Source organism: Leptosomus discolor, chromosome 5, assembly GCF_034619465.1.
Source record: "Leptosomus discolor isolate bLepDis1 chromosome 5, bLepDis1.hap2, whole genome shotgun sequence".
NCBI classification, from domain to species: Eukaryota; Metazoa; Chordata; class Aves; order Leptosomiformes; family Leptosomidae; genus Leptosomus; species Leptosomus discolor.
Window position 1 is genome coordinate 37485695 of NC_141395.1, and position 15885 is coordinate 37501579.

The 15885-nt window shown below is 40.8% G+C and overlaps 1 protein-coding gene across 4 annotated transcripts in view; it reads left to right on the top strand.

Annotated features, from left to right (window-relative positions):
• Positions 1-15607: 15607 nt before the first annotated feature.
• Positions 15608-15885, top strand: part of NCKAP1 (NCK associated protein 1) — a 61149-nt gene continuing 60871 nt past the window's right edge. For all 4 annotated transcript variants that reach the window (XM_086466207.1, XM_086466209.1, XM_086466206.1 and 1 more), the window contains exon 1: positions 15608-15715. In XM_086466207.1, coding sequence (XP_086322333.1) covers positions 15608-15715 — 108 coding nt within the window. The remainder of the gene's footprint in view (positions 15716-15885) is intronic.

Here is a 15885-nt window from a genome sequence, read left to right on the forward strand (position 1 = left end):
GGCCCGGGCACAACCGCTCGCCCCGCCACGGCGCAACCGCTCGCCAGATCCCTCGCCTTACCCCGGCCGCTCCGCCCGGCGACCCACGATTGGCTGCAGGCCCCTCGGGGGCGGAGCCTCGGCGCGCAGTGCAGGGACGCGTTCCGCTTCAGCTGTCGAGAGAGGCGAGGGGAGCGAGGGAATGGTGGTGATGTTTCCCGCCCGGTTTTGCCATGGGACGGTGGGCTCGGGCCGGCCGTTACCGGGGCTGGGCACCGCGGCCGCCTCCTGCTCGCTGTGCCGAGGCCTCGGAGCGACCGGTGTGGGAAATATTTGCCAGCGAGTCGTTCAGGTCGCCCTGGAGAGCTGAGGGTGGTCTGGTCTTTGGTGGGGTCAGGCACGGGAGACTTGACGATGCTTTTTCTTTAGTACTTACAAGCCTGGGAGAAAGTTTTGGATTCGCCTAAAAGTTTGGGGGTTTATTAGTTTATTATTATTTGTGGGCTTTTGGTCTGCTAGTGAAGAATTGCAGCATGTATAATTAAAGCAACCTTTCAACTGAAAATACCTGGTTTTTAAATATGTGTTTTGAAAAACAAATCATGCAGTGGTGCCTTTCTGGCTGTAATTGGGACTTGTTTCATGGGAAGCATGGGAAAATACTGTAAGCATCTGAATGGAAAATACTAGGTTTAAAGACTCCCCCCTGCCGAGTCATTGGGCTAGTGACCAAAGGCTAAGGCAAATCAGCTTCCTATGTTTACCAAAGAGGCAAAATGGGAAGAGAAAGGAGGCAAGGTGAAGCTGTTTTTCCTTTATTCCCAAGCCACTTAACGTCCATGTTTTCTTGTATTCTCTATAGAGTACTATTTGTGGTGTTACACAGCTAGTACGCAAGTATGTGAAATTTTTGTTTGTGAAGTTAAATGGTAATACTGTTAACTTAAATTGTGCCAGAAATACATTCCATTTTTTTAATACTTCTCTATGCCTGTCTATAGAAGAAGGATGTATTACTATGGTACTTCCCCTCTGATGTTTTAATATTCCTCAAACATGTGATGGCAGGATATGACGACTCCAACAATATCCTCCTGATGATTCCCTAGAATGCAGTACAGAACAAAAGCAACGTATTTCCCTGTCACAAGAGATCCACGAATGCCTTGTCAATTCAAGAAGCAGTGTTAGGGACTGCAAGAGTGCAAGTTATTTCTAGGAATGCCAGAGGCAATCTCCTGATAGGAATTAGACATTAGATCAGGTTCATCTGAAAAAGGAAGAATATCCCACATGCTGTCTGGAAAAGCAAGAGTCTAAACCAAGAGATAAAATCAAGGAAGATGGACAGGGAGAAGAACAACAGAGCTCTGAACTGGATCGGAGATCGAGGTAACAAAGGTGCTGTACAGAAGACTCCGGGGCAAAACATAATTCTCAGCATTTGCTTTCTGCAACAACAAGGAAGTTTTAAATACAAGTAGGAGGGCCTGTAACATTCTGTGTGGTAGATATGTATTCAGTAGCCTCTCTGAAAGTAGACTGTGGCTCATAGCAGATAACTTAAAACAATAATGTTGTAGAAGTTGATTCATTCATTTCTGTTAAAGTCTAATGAATAATTTTGGTACAATTGATCAGAAGAAAGCAATGGAGAGCTTTGGGTCTGTGGGGTAAGCCAGCAATTGCGTAGTATTTCATGGCTGTTTTTCAAGCTGCATTGGCTTCCTATGGCTGCCCCTGTGACAGACCAAGAAGAGCAGGGTATCACACAAGAATGCAGAGAGCCTCATGCATCAGAAAATGGGCAAGACCTGAGCAAACTTGCTTTCAGTCCAGACTCGCAAGCCTGCCATTAGAGTAGCAAGGCTGTAGGATGTGCTTTGCAACCAACTTCTGCCCTGTACAAGCATTGGGCATGCTGTGTAAGCGTCTGCAAGACTCAGCTGTGACAGATCTGTAAGATAATTAACTTAGTTAACCTTAATAATAAAACTACATGTTGTTCCTTAACCTCTGAGGCATAGTCTGCAATATGTGTGGACACAGAAAGGCAGCAGATTCCTAAGTAATCTATTCATTTTCTACTAGGAAAGTTTATCGTTGTTATAACTGACTTAAGCACCAGGGGTCACTACTGGACATAAAATCTGGGCTACTGTTGCTATCTGAAATCCAAATATTCTGCAGATGCTTATATGCAGAATTAGTATTATTATTTAATTAGTGTGTTCATAGCATAAGCATTAGACCTAGCCTGAATATTCATAGACACTATTTTTTATGATGCAGGCATTTATATGCTGCTGCCAAGTTGTTCATACTTTCCATTACAAGATAGAAGAGAATTGTGAGATTAGAGTTTAAAACTGGCATCTTGGTTCACAGATGCTTCCTCTTGCATGCTTTGCTGAGGGTAGAAGACTTCTCTAAAGATATGCCAGGAGCTGGATGCTGTCTCCACTTCATTGGCTGTATGCATTTATGGCATTGCTGGATCTTCAGGTTTTGAATAGGCTACACACCAATGCAAATGCAATAGAGTTTGCAGTTGGTTTTAAGTTCATGGTTCTTCTCTTTTGCCTGTCAAGAAATTGAAAGAACCTGTTATGGTGGGTATAAACTAAGAAGTGTGTAACATAGACACTAATTATTACAGATAGCAGGTTGAACGTATTCAGAAAGCTCCCATGATGATACCTCTGTTGTATTTATTTCCTTCCAGTATTCATTTTGGTCTAGGTACTACCTGTACTTATTAATGCAAAAGAGCTACCTTCTATCAGGGAAATGATATCCAGGCATTCCAGATAGCTGACTTTGAGAAACCAGCCTATGCTGAAGAAAGCATATGGTGCACCAAAATTGAGACTCAACTGCTTATGTCAGTAACTTAACTGAGGCGGAGAATCAGACCCTAATTAGTACACTAATTACATCACATTTCAAACTGAAATAACCAGATGACTTTGAGGAGTAAGAGAAACGAGGCAGAAATCAAAACCAGCTAATATCTAACACAAGACTGCTGCAGACTGTACATTCATTAGTTGAAAATAACTGAGAAGTTGAAAATAACTGTGTACACCAGTTGGTCACAAGATGACTGTGAATCATGAACGTAGTGTAGTGTTGAGAAAGGCGAGCATGACCATAGAATGCACCAGGAGGCATTTAAAATAGGGAGTGGGAAATAATGCTATTGTATAAAGCTCTAATAAGACTTTTCTGAAGGGCATTGTGCTATTTGGGGATGACTGTATTCAAGAAAGATGATCTCATCTTTGAAACAAGTGCAAAGAGTAGCTTATAGCTTAAATTGCACTATATATGTTAGACTCTCATGAAAGCACTTCGTGCTACTTGGACCCCTTGTGACAGGCAGCTCCTGTCCATGCTGACCTGAGTGGGAGTAGCCACCTGACATAGTAACTATTTCACCACCATTTATGCTCAACGCACATATAAGCACTTCTAGCAATGACTTGTCTGCCTCATATACTCCAGAATGGTGTGCCCCAGACAGCGTAGGGGCCCTTACCTGATGCAGAGTCTCAGTATCAGCTTATCAAGCAAAGTTGTCAAGACATGATGCCTACTCCTGCTCTCTTTCCTACTTCTGAAGAAGCGAGCAGTTTGGAGGCACAAGCTCAGGATCATTCACACATTGGCAAGATGGTACACGAGAGGATGGCTGGAACATGACGTGTTAGAGGCGGGAAAAACAAATCATGTTTGCCTTCAGAGGCATTTGCTTTGGCACATGTCTGTGCTCCATGACACCTCCCATATGTAGAAAACTTTTGGCTGAGGAACAACCACTCATTTGTTTTCATCTATTTGTTTTCCACCCTTTAGACTTGTCTACATCTGGTAGGCGTGGAAAGAATATTCTGGAAGAAAACTAGTCTCAGCAAAGTGAGAGTGGGGTTGATGGAGAATGACTTGTCTGCTTCTGCAGCCAGCTTGTGTACCTTTGTCCCATATCCTGAATGAGGATGCAAATACTACCTTTTTTGTCCTGGTATCCAGTAACATGCCTGGAAAATCTATCTTAAGTGGGATTCTGACTGGGGAGTGAAACATATGACCCTAAAAAAATCTACTGAAACGTAGACAAAATCTTGAAATATCATTTTATGGGGAAGAGTGAATTTGTAGCAGGGCCTCTTCTGGAACTGAATATAGTGAAGAGTTAAAAGTCCGCAACGATTCTGAGGTTTGTGTACTGAGATCACTACATCGCTGAGGTGAGCCATATAGGCCTAATAAACTGTAAGTTTGCCAATTATTGTAGTGTTTCTTTAATTCTAGATGGCAGGAAGAAGAGGTGAAGGCAGGGGCAGATTGAGTGTGTGGCATTTTAAAAGTGTTGCCATAGCAGTTCATCCAAATAGGGAAAGTTATGGGAAGCAGGACCGCGGTTAATAACAGAAAGTTATTTAAAAAAAAAAAAGTCAACAAGAAATTCCTGCGCATATTGCTGCAGCTACATATAAACTGTGACCTGGTTGTTAGTGTGCCAAGCTTCAGTGTAAAGTGTTAGTTTGTTTCTGGATTTCTGGCTCTGCCCCTTTATAACACCTTAGACATACTAGACGCTATTGGCAAAAAAATGCGCAGTTAACTTGTGAGTGGGAATGGGGTGAGGCCAGGGGTGATGGGAGTCTCCCTGAAATTTTTTTGTGCTTTGGTTCTACATAATTCTGGTGCTCGTTTACTGCTCCAGAGGGTTTCCCATTGTAAGGGGTAGTATATATCCTAAGCACACATTTACGTATCCTCTCTTCCTATACCCCTCTAATACACAAACTGGAACATCCATTAAAGCTATGCTTCTATTATATGCTACATCATTCTTGACCCGCTTTACCCATTTTTTTCAGGTGAGAGCAGAGTATGCATCTTAGTCAAGCCTGGAAATAGAGCCAGTTCCTCAAGTTTTTGAGTCCGCAGCCTGGGAGGCTGAGTTGGTGATCCAATTCTGACAACATGCATATGAAAGCCCAGTCCTTGCTGCAAAAGACTGTGAACAATCAGAGTCCCAGTGGTTGCTCCTGATAATATTAGTCAGTTTGTGGACTTCCTCCAAAGACTACCTTCTGTTCCTGGCCTAAAGGGTAGGCAACTTCTCTTTATTTAATCTTTTTATTTCAAGCAGCATTGTTTGCTGGTTCTTACAAAGCTAGCTTGAACCAGTGGTGTTTCCACTGGTGTATCTCTTCATATTGCTGCAGGGAAATTTCCCCAGAAGCAAAGCCATGCCCATAACCAAAGGCATGGCACTACAAATGCTTATCAGGGCATTGCTCCCTGCTCTCACCACACTTTATGAGCAATCCATGCAAAAGAGCAGGCTGATTCACTGATCTAAAGATGTATATTTTCATAGTGTGTCACAGATTTTGCTGAATAATGTGCACTGAGGAATAGGGTGGAATGCAAAGCTGAAATGTTTAATAGCCATAGGGGACCTCTGGTGTGAGGAAGATCTATCACAGGTCGTATCTATGTTACATAAGCAGGATCTGAATTCCATTCCCGTTTGTGCTCAGGTTTCTCTTCTCCAGGAGCAGTTTGACTTGCTTCAGTGCAGTCATGTGTGAGTGAAGATGTGTGTGTGTATATATATATATATATATATGTGTATATATATATAATGAACAAGACAGTTGTTCATTACCATTTGTGTGTTATTTCATTTTAAGAACACCTTCACTTCAGAAAAACCCACTCAAGAGAAGTTAACTTTGCAGTAAGGCCCAAAAAGAACCTGTAAGGGTCAGGACCTTCAAAAAGAGAAGAGAAAATCCAAGTTTTACAAGAGAAATTATGTTAACACAGATAAGCTTCTGTAATGTTTTTGAGTCCTTTGAAACCTGAAGCATGGTTTGCTTTCTCCGTTTTAGGGGGCAGGGGTGGAGTAAAAAGTAAAATTAAGATTACTATTCTTTTAATGGCTGACTGCTCTGACTACACACATTGAGTTTTTTATCAGAACACTCAAAAGAGCAATTTCCATTCTGCACTTCAGCTTCTAGCAGCCTGCTTAGGCATAAATACAATTAATCTGTGTCCCAACCTTCCTGTTTCTCTACAGGCTTATTTCAGTGGTCATTGAAAGACATGAGAGCTACTTTAGAACTAAAGTCCCCAAAAGTTTCTCTTGCAGCAAAGCCTACAGCCTGGAAAGTTAAAATTAAAGAAGGTAAAATCCAGGTTTATTTCAGAGTTCTTGTAGCATCTTATGTGTAGCTTTTGCTTATGTGTAGTTTCCACAGGCATAACAAAATATTAATGTTACAGTTTGTACCGGGACACATAGCAAGTTTTTCTAGTTTCACAGAGTTCAAGAAGGAAGCCATTATAGCTTCTAGTCAGGATCATAAACTGAATGCAGTAGAAAAATTATTTTGTAGATTAGCTTAGTCAGACGTGGAAGTAGGACCTATTCTTTATTTACCGTGAAGAGATGCCTTCTATAAGTAGGGAATAAGGTGAAGTGGAACATGCATAAGCATAGCATCTCACTTCTTGCAAAAAAACCCTGGAGAATATGGTTACTCTGCATGCTCTTTTCTTCCTTAGTCTATTGCTAATATTGCATTGTGCTTGTGTGTGGGAAGAAGTTCCCTGCAGGCAGGGAAGGAAAATGAAGCTGTCTGTGCCCTATCTCATTCTATGTCTATAGCTTGATCCAGCCCGTCCAGAGCTTACTAGTAACTTCTGTCCTACTAACAAGGAAAGATTTAATTTTCCTTTCCCTCTCAAAATACAAATGTATACAGGCAGGAGCTGGCCTATGTTATTTCTTCAAATTCCTGTATAGCAGACACAGTTAAGCTAAGCAAGCCTTTGCTACGGAATCCTGAAATATTGCATGGATTCAGAAGGCGATGGACACATTTATAGAAGAGAAGTAGACCAACAGGTATTAAATGCAAGACAGTGTCTCTGGCTCACAAAGTCTCTGAGCCACAAACTGTTGGAGTCTGGGAGCATATTCTGCAGTGCTGCTTTGTTCTCACACTCTTCCTTAGTGCTCCGTTGTTTGGCCACAGGATAGAGACAGGATACTGAGCTGGATGGCCTTCTGGTCTGACCAAGTTCTTATATTTTTATTTTCTTTCAGGTAAGGTGAATAATAAAAATGAATAAGCTTAGCATTATAAAAAATGCCATAAAATAATATTTTCATATTTTCAAAATGTCATATTTTAATTACATAAAATCCCTGACCCCAGAGGCTATATCTGTGAACTGTAAGAGAATAAATTGCAGGTGACAGAGTAAAGCCTTACTAGTCAATAGTGTTGACAGGATAAAAACTGCCACCATAACTAAGTTTGTAATGTGACATTGCATATGTCAGCAAAGAAAGCGATACTGCTGGGATTTATTTTTGCTGTGAGGACTGAGATAGATGCATCTATTAATATTTGGGGGATACCTGAAAGTATTCAAAAACCAGGGCTTCAAAAACAAAAAGAAAACTGATCACTTAAAAGAAAGACTTTTCTAGAAAAAGAGCTAACAACCTGGAATATATGCATATGCATACACAACCTTCGGGGAAAAAAACTAATCATTTTTGGTATGCTGCAGAGTAAAAGAATAACCCAGATTGACCTAAAATGTCCTTTACTTTTTAAATAAAAATTCGTGTATATAATTAATTTGATGTGTTTAATATTTATATTAATTTAATGTGTTATTTAATCATTACTTTCGAAGTAGCCAAAAGCTTCCGTTCTGTTTTCTTATTAAAATTATTATTTGATTATTTTTATATGGAATTAATTTTTACATGTAGACCATAAATTAAATTCAAGATGATGTAGCAGTGTTTTCTGATTTACTTTAGAAAAAACATGTAATTCACTTAGACTAATGGTAGAAGATTACAAATTTGGATGTCTATATGAATACTTTTGATGTAATCTACTACTTTGATAACAGCTTAATTAGGAAGATTTCTTACCTTTGGGACTATTTTGTCAAAACAAATCATGACCAGCATTTCCCTTTCTTCCTTTTCCCCTGACATGTTTTAACCATACTTTCAAGATCACCAAAAGGTTACTGAATAACACTGTCCTTGAACGTGAAACATTTCCACCCAAGTTTGATCATCAGGACAAACATCCTACCAAAAAGACTGTTTAGTATTTAGAGTACCAGTCAATGATGTCTTGTGAGCAGCACTGTGAGTTCTTGGCTTCACCTCAATTTTAAAACTTCACAATACTTCATAAAGATGTTTTCTGTCCAACGCTAAACAATGAACTTCATTAATTCAAGCAGATTAAATCTCTGGTGCTGCTTTGCTTATAGCATTCCTTGTTACTGGAACATAATTCAGCAAGTTGAACGAGAGAGTATTTCTGACATGAGCACTATCTATAAAGGGAAGAGATTTTCCTGGATTAGAGATTATTATTTTTCTGTGTGTAGCACATGCTAGATCATTAACAGTTTCATTATCGACGTCACAAAATATCACAGGGAAAACAAAACGAAAACCCAACCCTGGAAGATATATTATAATGAGTTATACCTATAACCCAAGCTTTTTTCAAACATGTTAAAGGGTATTTAGGGGAACATCCTTTAAAAAAAAAAAAAAAAAAAGAAAAAGAAAATTTTATCACCAAAGAGGAAATGTATGTGAAAAGCCCTAAATACAGTAGCACTGATTTATCTAAGGAGATCCACCAGGAATAATTGGTATAGATCTTATAATTAGTGATTTTATCAGCTTTTAAATATCCTTAAAATTGTGTTTGTATTATTTCACTTTCTGCTTCATAACTCTTAAAAGTATTACTTCAATTGAAAAAATATTTAAAAATACACAAAACATTAGTTGTTCAACTAATCTATACAATGAAATTCTTTGACATCTAGTCTCCTCTCCTTCAGTGAAGGCAATCATGTAGTGTTTCCCTAGAGAAGAAATTTTTAGGAAATAAGTGCTTTCAAAGTACTTATGCTCCCTGTAGTAAAATTACCATACCTGATTTCACCATAAGCAAAATTTTCTGCATATTTCGAAAAGTAGTTCAACAAACTACGTTGTTTGGATGGCAAATGTTAAGATGCAGGCTTACCCCATCTGTTTTTTCAAGTGATGTAAATTTGAAGTGATGACCACATATATTTTTTTATTGTAGGAATCTTAATAAGCACTGAACTTTAGTTCTGAGCTACAGTTATTTGAAGTATGAGCACTCCATAGTGTTCACAGCCTTATCCTGTCCTGCTACCCTTCTCCACACACAGGGATTCACACTGCACACTGGAGACAGACTTCTGTCATACTTGTCACAGTATTGTTTCCATTTCTGTTTTAAGTTACATATTCCCATGCTGTGTGAAACAACTGATATGTTTTTTTAATACCCTCAAATGATTCATAATTCTTTGTCAAGTGGAAAAAACATTACAGATGGAAATGTGGAAGAAAACTGTAGTAGTTTTTCAATTTTTTTTCCCCAGTTTGATCATAACTCATGGGTGTCACAATTTGGGTGATGCTTGTGTCATCCTTCTCCTCTAGCTTGCTTTTCTCCACACATTTTTATCTATAAAAATCCACAGTTGGACTGTTCTGTCATATGTAAACCTCAAACTTTTAAAAGGAACATTTTAGCTTGATTTTTACTGTAATAGGAATTCAAGATCCCCACTGACTGGTAAATGTGATTCCTAGAAACTGTGGGGGAAAAACCTTCATTCTTTGTGTGTTCCTTGGCTAAAACTTTCCTCCCCTAAATATAGAGTAAGTTTAAAGCAGAGGGCTTCTTTTTGAGACTTTGCTGGATGGGCCATAAAAGCTATTGTATTTAAAGAGGTACGTGCTATTCCCCTGGACTCTCATGAGAGGAAGGAAGGGGACAAAGAAACCTCTAACAGGTTATTTTTGCACATTTATAACTGTAACCACACATTAATCCCTGGTGCTACCCCATTTACCTAGGCCAGAAGGAGAAGTGTAACAAAGGCTAGAGAAAGTAGGTCAGAGCACATGAACTTGTATGTGCCTGCCAAAGAAGGCTGTGTAGGTAGATGAAGGTTCTGCAAAGTATGGGGCCAACAGAAGCCCCACAATTATTCTGTGTGCAGGACCACCTTGATGGTTTGACTAGCTGTCATCTGTATTCCAGCATCAACACACAACTTTCTGGCCACATCCCAGGTTCAAAGAGGACAGAGCTCACTCTTTGCAAACTGATCACTCATGATTTATTCTGGTCAGTAGGCATTCTGTCTCTATTTATTGGCCTTACAGACATCTCAGAGATCACTGTTGGTTCTTGACTCTTCAGCCTGTAAGGAAACTGCAAATGAAATGCCCTTTCTAATCTAGGTGGACTCCTAATCCAGCGCCCTTTCTGACTTCAGTATTTACCAGGATGTTTTTAAAGCTGGTGATGTAACCCCTGCCTAGAAACCTAACTTAAAGTCTACACTCATCTCAGTTCAAGACCTTAATTCTGTTGGGTGACTCATTCTGACAGTCCTCCCTAAGCTTTGTTTGGTAGCCATCAAGAAAACTCTTTAAGCTGTTTGCTCAATGGTTTCTGCAAGAGTTAACTGTAATCCTAACTCTGAAACTATACAGTTGATCTAACCTACCATCTTGATTCCACCTCTGTTCTAAAAGTAATGAGTGTGTCAGGCTGAAACAAGACAAATCTGAGGCCATGAGTATTTTCTAAGCTCATTCTGTTTAGCCATGCTGATAGCTCATGTAGACAGTTTTCTTCCTGCTGTCACAAACTTCCATAGCCACTAGGCTGACATTTGAATGATGCTTGCCAATTAAGCATTACTAGTTAGTCATGGGCCTGGGACACACTGAGAAAGCTCGGTCTCAAGTGTTGATAACAGCCTGCTTCTCTACTGATTAAAGCTTGTTTGCATAGTGTCAGACTACAAGTTCTGGAGCAGGCTCATCATACTTGTCCCTCCAGTATGAGCAGAAGTACTTGGGCATTCTCAGACTGGCAGGTTTCTGCAATGCATGAGAGAATGGCTGCTATGGTAGTCATCATCTGTTTCAAAGCAGCTTAGCACACTTCTTTTATGTCCTCCCTATCCAACATTCTTCTCTTTTAAGTTCAAAGGCCTAGTATCTCTGAGCAACTGCTGTATGTCATATACAACCTCAGCTAGAAGGACTTGGAAACATGCACGAAATTGAACAGGAAGCTGGCACGCATATAAGCTTGAGTGTTAATGAGAGAATAGATTGAAATAATGCCCAAATACCTAATGAGAGGGAAAGAAGAGAACATGAGAAACTGCAGACATGTTGGCTTCATGACAGATTAAATAATGAAAAAGATTTGGATTTATCAAGAAAATTATAGATTAAAAGATAATGAATCTATCAGCTTGGTTTAGTGAGGATGATACATCTTTTGCTCCTTCAGGTAAGATTAAAAGTCTATTTGATAAAGGCAACTGGTTTGTTCAATGCTATTTATTATTTTTATAGGTGGTCTAAAAAATAGTATAGCCTTTGTACGGTAAAGTTTTCAGCTTGTGTGCCTTTACATGCAAATTTAACAATGTAATGCATATTTATGCATTATTAACAAATAAATCCTGTGGCATGACCCAAATAATTGGGATTATGATGACCACTGAAAAATTCCAGTCTGTTCAAATAACAGTTTAAATTGTTTCTACCTGAAAAGGAAATATTGAACACAATGAGTCTGTAAAAATTGCTTCTTGGCGTCTGTTGGCCAAATGGGCAGAACTCACGAGTGGACTGTGCTAGATCACTGATGGAGAGTGCAGCTCCTGATGGCTGCCATTTCACTGAAACTCCTGGTCATGGAGTTTTGAATAGTCCCCAAGTCAGAAGAGGTTAAACCAAGCCAAAAAATGTTGACAGGGAAGGAAACATATAGAAATACTTCTGCAGAAATGTAAGTTAGAAGGATAGCAAAGACTTTGGTGGCAATACAGTCTACTCTGCACTAGTAAATTGTCCATTACATATTTTAAAGTAGCAATGCTAGAAAAGTGTACATACCGTTCACATGCTTCACTGAACAACAGGTGGAGTTGACACTATATGGAGCTGCTTGGTGATTATTTTTTTGAAGCTTCTCAAACAACATTTTCATTACTGTCTGAAAGCTCCATAGTGAATAGCACAATTAAACCCTGAACTGGATGTGAAGCTGACTTTAAAAGGACCAGAGCTGAACTCAAGACAAATCTAAAGTGCTGTTTGAAACTCCCCCTAAACTTGTACTTTTGGAATAAATAAATGTTTAAATGTAATCATTAATAAATCATCAAGCAAATAGTAGTGGTGTGTTTAAAAAAGAATTGTTAGTCTTATTCTTGTGTTCACTTGGTTTTGCCACACCTGTAAGAGCTGTACTGTCACTGACAAAGCTTGTATTTCAACTTTATTGTTATGCTTGCTGCTAGACTAGTGAGCCCAGATTGTACAATGCAGATATTTTTATAGTATAATATGCAATAAATCTTTCTGCTGAAAAACTATACATGTTCCTGCAGTTTCTACATAAAGTTGGAGCAAAAGTAGTATGGCAACATGAGCTTTACCCTGCCCATTAAAGGCAATGACAAAACTGTTGACTGCTTAAGTACATGCATTCACGTTAACCAAGTTTGATCTCAGTGACATCTGCTTTCTGTTACTGTGATTTCTCCGTTCACATATAGCAAAGGTTTCCCAGGTTTTTTGATGTGATTTCTATGAAACCTAACTTTTTTGCTATGCTGTATCTTCCCTAGATGTGCACATTTTCTCCTTCTAATAAGCAGTAAGTGTTTAAAAAAAAAGCAAGAGGACAAAATGCACGCTTTGTAGTTCCAAACCCGACACCAGCCCTGACACTCAGATTAGCAAGATGCAGCACTTTGTGTCTGCGTGGGCAGTAACATCTTCTGTCACTGAGTTTTGAACTTGCCTTTAGTGCCTTTCTCTGAGTTGAGATATGGTACACCTTCTTTTCCTAATGAGGTCTTGACACCTCACTGGTAACTTTGCTGAAAACCCTTCATTTTGCGGAGGGTGGTAAGGGACACTCTGTACTTGAAAACATCTGGTCTGCTTTGTCGGCTCTGCTTAGAGATTATTTTTTGTTTTAATATATTTTCTTGCGTGTTAGAAGAATATTGCTTCTGTGACTGACCATGTTACAGTGATAATTCAGATAATCTCTTTAGTATTAAGGCTGTATGGCTGCATGGTAGTAAAAATTCCTTGTGTCAGAAACGTTTTTACTGACATTGATCCTTTCCCTAATCCGATATTCAGTATGTTTTCAAGAAATGCCGCTAACTCAGCACCATTTGCATAAAAAAAAAATATAGCAACCAGAGGTACTCCTTATAACAGGATCATGTAAACAACCCCGTGAATCATGTGGGAGTTTAAAAACAGGTGTCTCTGCCATTACTACGAGAGAGAGTCAGTCATTTTTCCCTTCTGTGCCTCAACCTGTTATCTGTGCGTGTGGAGAGCGGCTGTCATTGCTTTCATGTTGAAAACTACATTAGTAGTTACAGAGAGCTTGAAAGTTCTCTAGCAAGCTCTACGAGTGCAAACTTTGTCAAAACCAAGTGATTTTGACTCCTCTGTAATCCATATTTTTTCTACTAGTTCCACAGGAAGGAAGATTGGGATATTAGATCATAGATGATACAGTATGATGTGCAAGAACTCTCAATGAACTGTCACGATGTTCATATCGTTCCACTTGCTTGGCTATATATAAATTACAAATCAGGTGACTGTTAATATTTGAAACTTCCAGAAGATTCAATATGGCTGAAAAATAGTTGAATATGGAATTAATAATTGGCTGCTGTTTTTTTAGCTGTAGGTGAGAAACTAAAAAATTGCTCTTAGCAATAGCATTTGTTCTTATTTTGCAGTGCAACTGCATGGGAAACATCTTTATTCCAACTAGGAATATTATAATAGATTTTTTAAAAAATAATTAATAATAGAAGGAAGATGCTTTCTGTAAAAATATTATTATAGATATTATTCATTAAATACTTTGAAATTACATAGCATTTTATGCTTTATAAATTTAAATACCGATTTGAATGTTTCTGATGTTTTTCATAGAGTCCGGTACTGAAAGGTCAGGTCCAACCTAATTAATCATTACAACACTGTTGCTAGGTATTCCCGACTCTTGGACACAGAGCTGAGGCAGAAAATCATCTGATAAAGGCCAAAGAATGAGTCAATAGCAGACTTAAGATTGGAACTTTCAGTTCTTGCTTCCCGGTTTCATTCTGAATCATAAATTATCTTGTAACTGCTAAAATGAAGAAGGAGGTCAGTAACAATTTAATTACATTTGGGCTTCTCACATGCATTTCTATGCTTTCAAAAATCTATTAGTTTAAAACTGCTAAAAGACTGACCTTGTCTGATTCTGATTTCTAATGCAAAAATGCAAACGGAAAATTAAATAGAAGTATTAATATGCAAAAAAGGCACAGATGGTAATGCCATTATATATATAAAAAAAGAGATTAGAAGGTTGATCCTTAAGCCTGTCTCTATTAACTAGACTCGGGAGTCCTGCATCCCAGCTGGTTGTGCTGGCCGCTCAGCAGTGCAACTGTCTCAGTAACACGTTGCAGTGAGGGATAGCTCTCGTGGAAGCCTCTTAGTGACATTCACAGCATGGAAATCTCACTATTCCTTAAAAATACATGCTTTTAATCCCCTGACTTCAAAAGAAAAATATAGCCGTGATGTGACTCATCCGACTGGCGAAATGTTGTTTCTCTGAATTTGCTGTACATGGGTCTAGAGCGATGGCTCAGGGGGATGGTGAGAGCCTCATAGGTGTAAGCGGGTCGCTGGCTCCCTCACGGCCCCACTCTGTGGGTGCCCCTGGGTTCTCTCTGCCTCCCGGATCCCATTGCAGGGGCTGTTCTGTGGTTCCGGCAGAAGCACCCTCAGAAAATTGCGGTCAACGGCAATGCCAACGGTGTCAATATACACTGTGCAATGCTTTTGGAGATTCGGTTCTTGATTTCAGTTGATTAAGCAAAAAAAAAAAAAACAAAAACCACCAAACCTGGGTTTTGTTATAAATCTTGAAGAAAAATGAATGTTCTTTGTAGTTTTGAAGCACACCTTGGGATCCTACCAGAAGTAGAGCCTAACGGGCCAGCTGTTAATTGCAGTACCAAAAGGGACCAGCCAGAAAGACCCACCAGCACGCGTAAGCGAACCCAGCCTTTCCGCCGGGGTGTTTCCAGCGCAGTGGCCGTGACGGGGGCGCTGCCCTCAGCCCCCGGCCGCGGCCGCCCCTCCCGCCGTGCCGAGCCGAGGCGAGCCGAGGCGAGCCGGGAGGGCAGTCAGCAGGGGCTCAACCCGGGGCAGCCGGAGCCCGAAGGCGCCGCCGCCCGCCCGCAGGGGGCGGCCGAGAGCCGCGCCACGTGACGCGCGCCGCGCCGCCGTGGCCACGCCCCGCGGAGGCAGCAGCGAGAGAGGCCGGCAGCGGCGGCGAAGCGGCGAGCAGCGCCGGGCTGGCGGCCGCGCCACGGCGGGGCTGTGAGCGGCGGGGCCCGGGCTGGGGGCGCGGAGAGACAGTGGGGCAGGATGTCGCGGTCGGTGCTGCAGCCGAGCCAGCAGAAGCTGGCGGAGAAACTGACGATCCTGAACGACCGGGGCGTCGGCATGCTCACCCGGCTCTACAACATCAAGAAGGTGCGGGGGCCCTGGCGGGGAGGCGAGGGGAAGGAACCACCCCGGCGCAGTCACCGCCGCCCCACCGGGCCCCGGCGGGCCGGGTGCTCCGCCGCTGCGCGGTTTGCGGCTCACCCGGCCGCGCTGCGGCCTAGCTGCGGGGCCCGACGGGCAGGGCGGGGAGGCGGCGG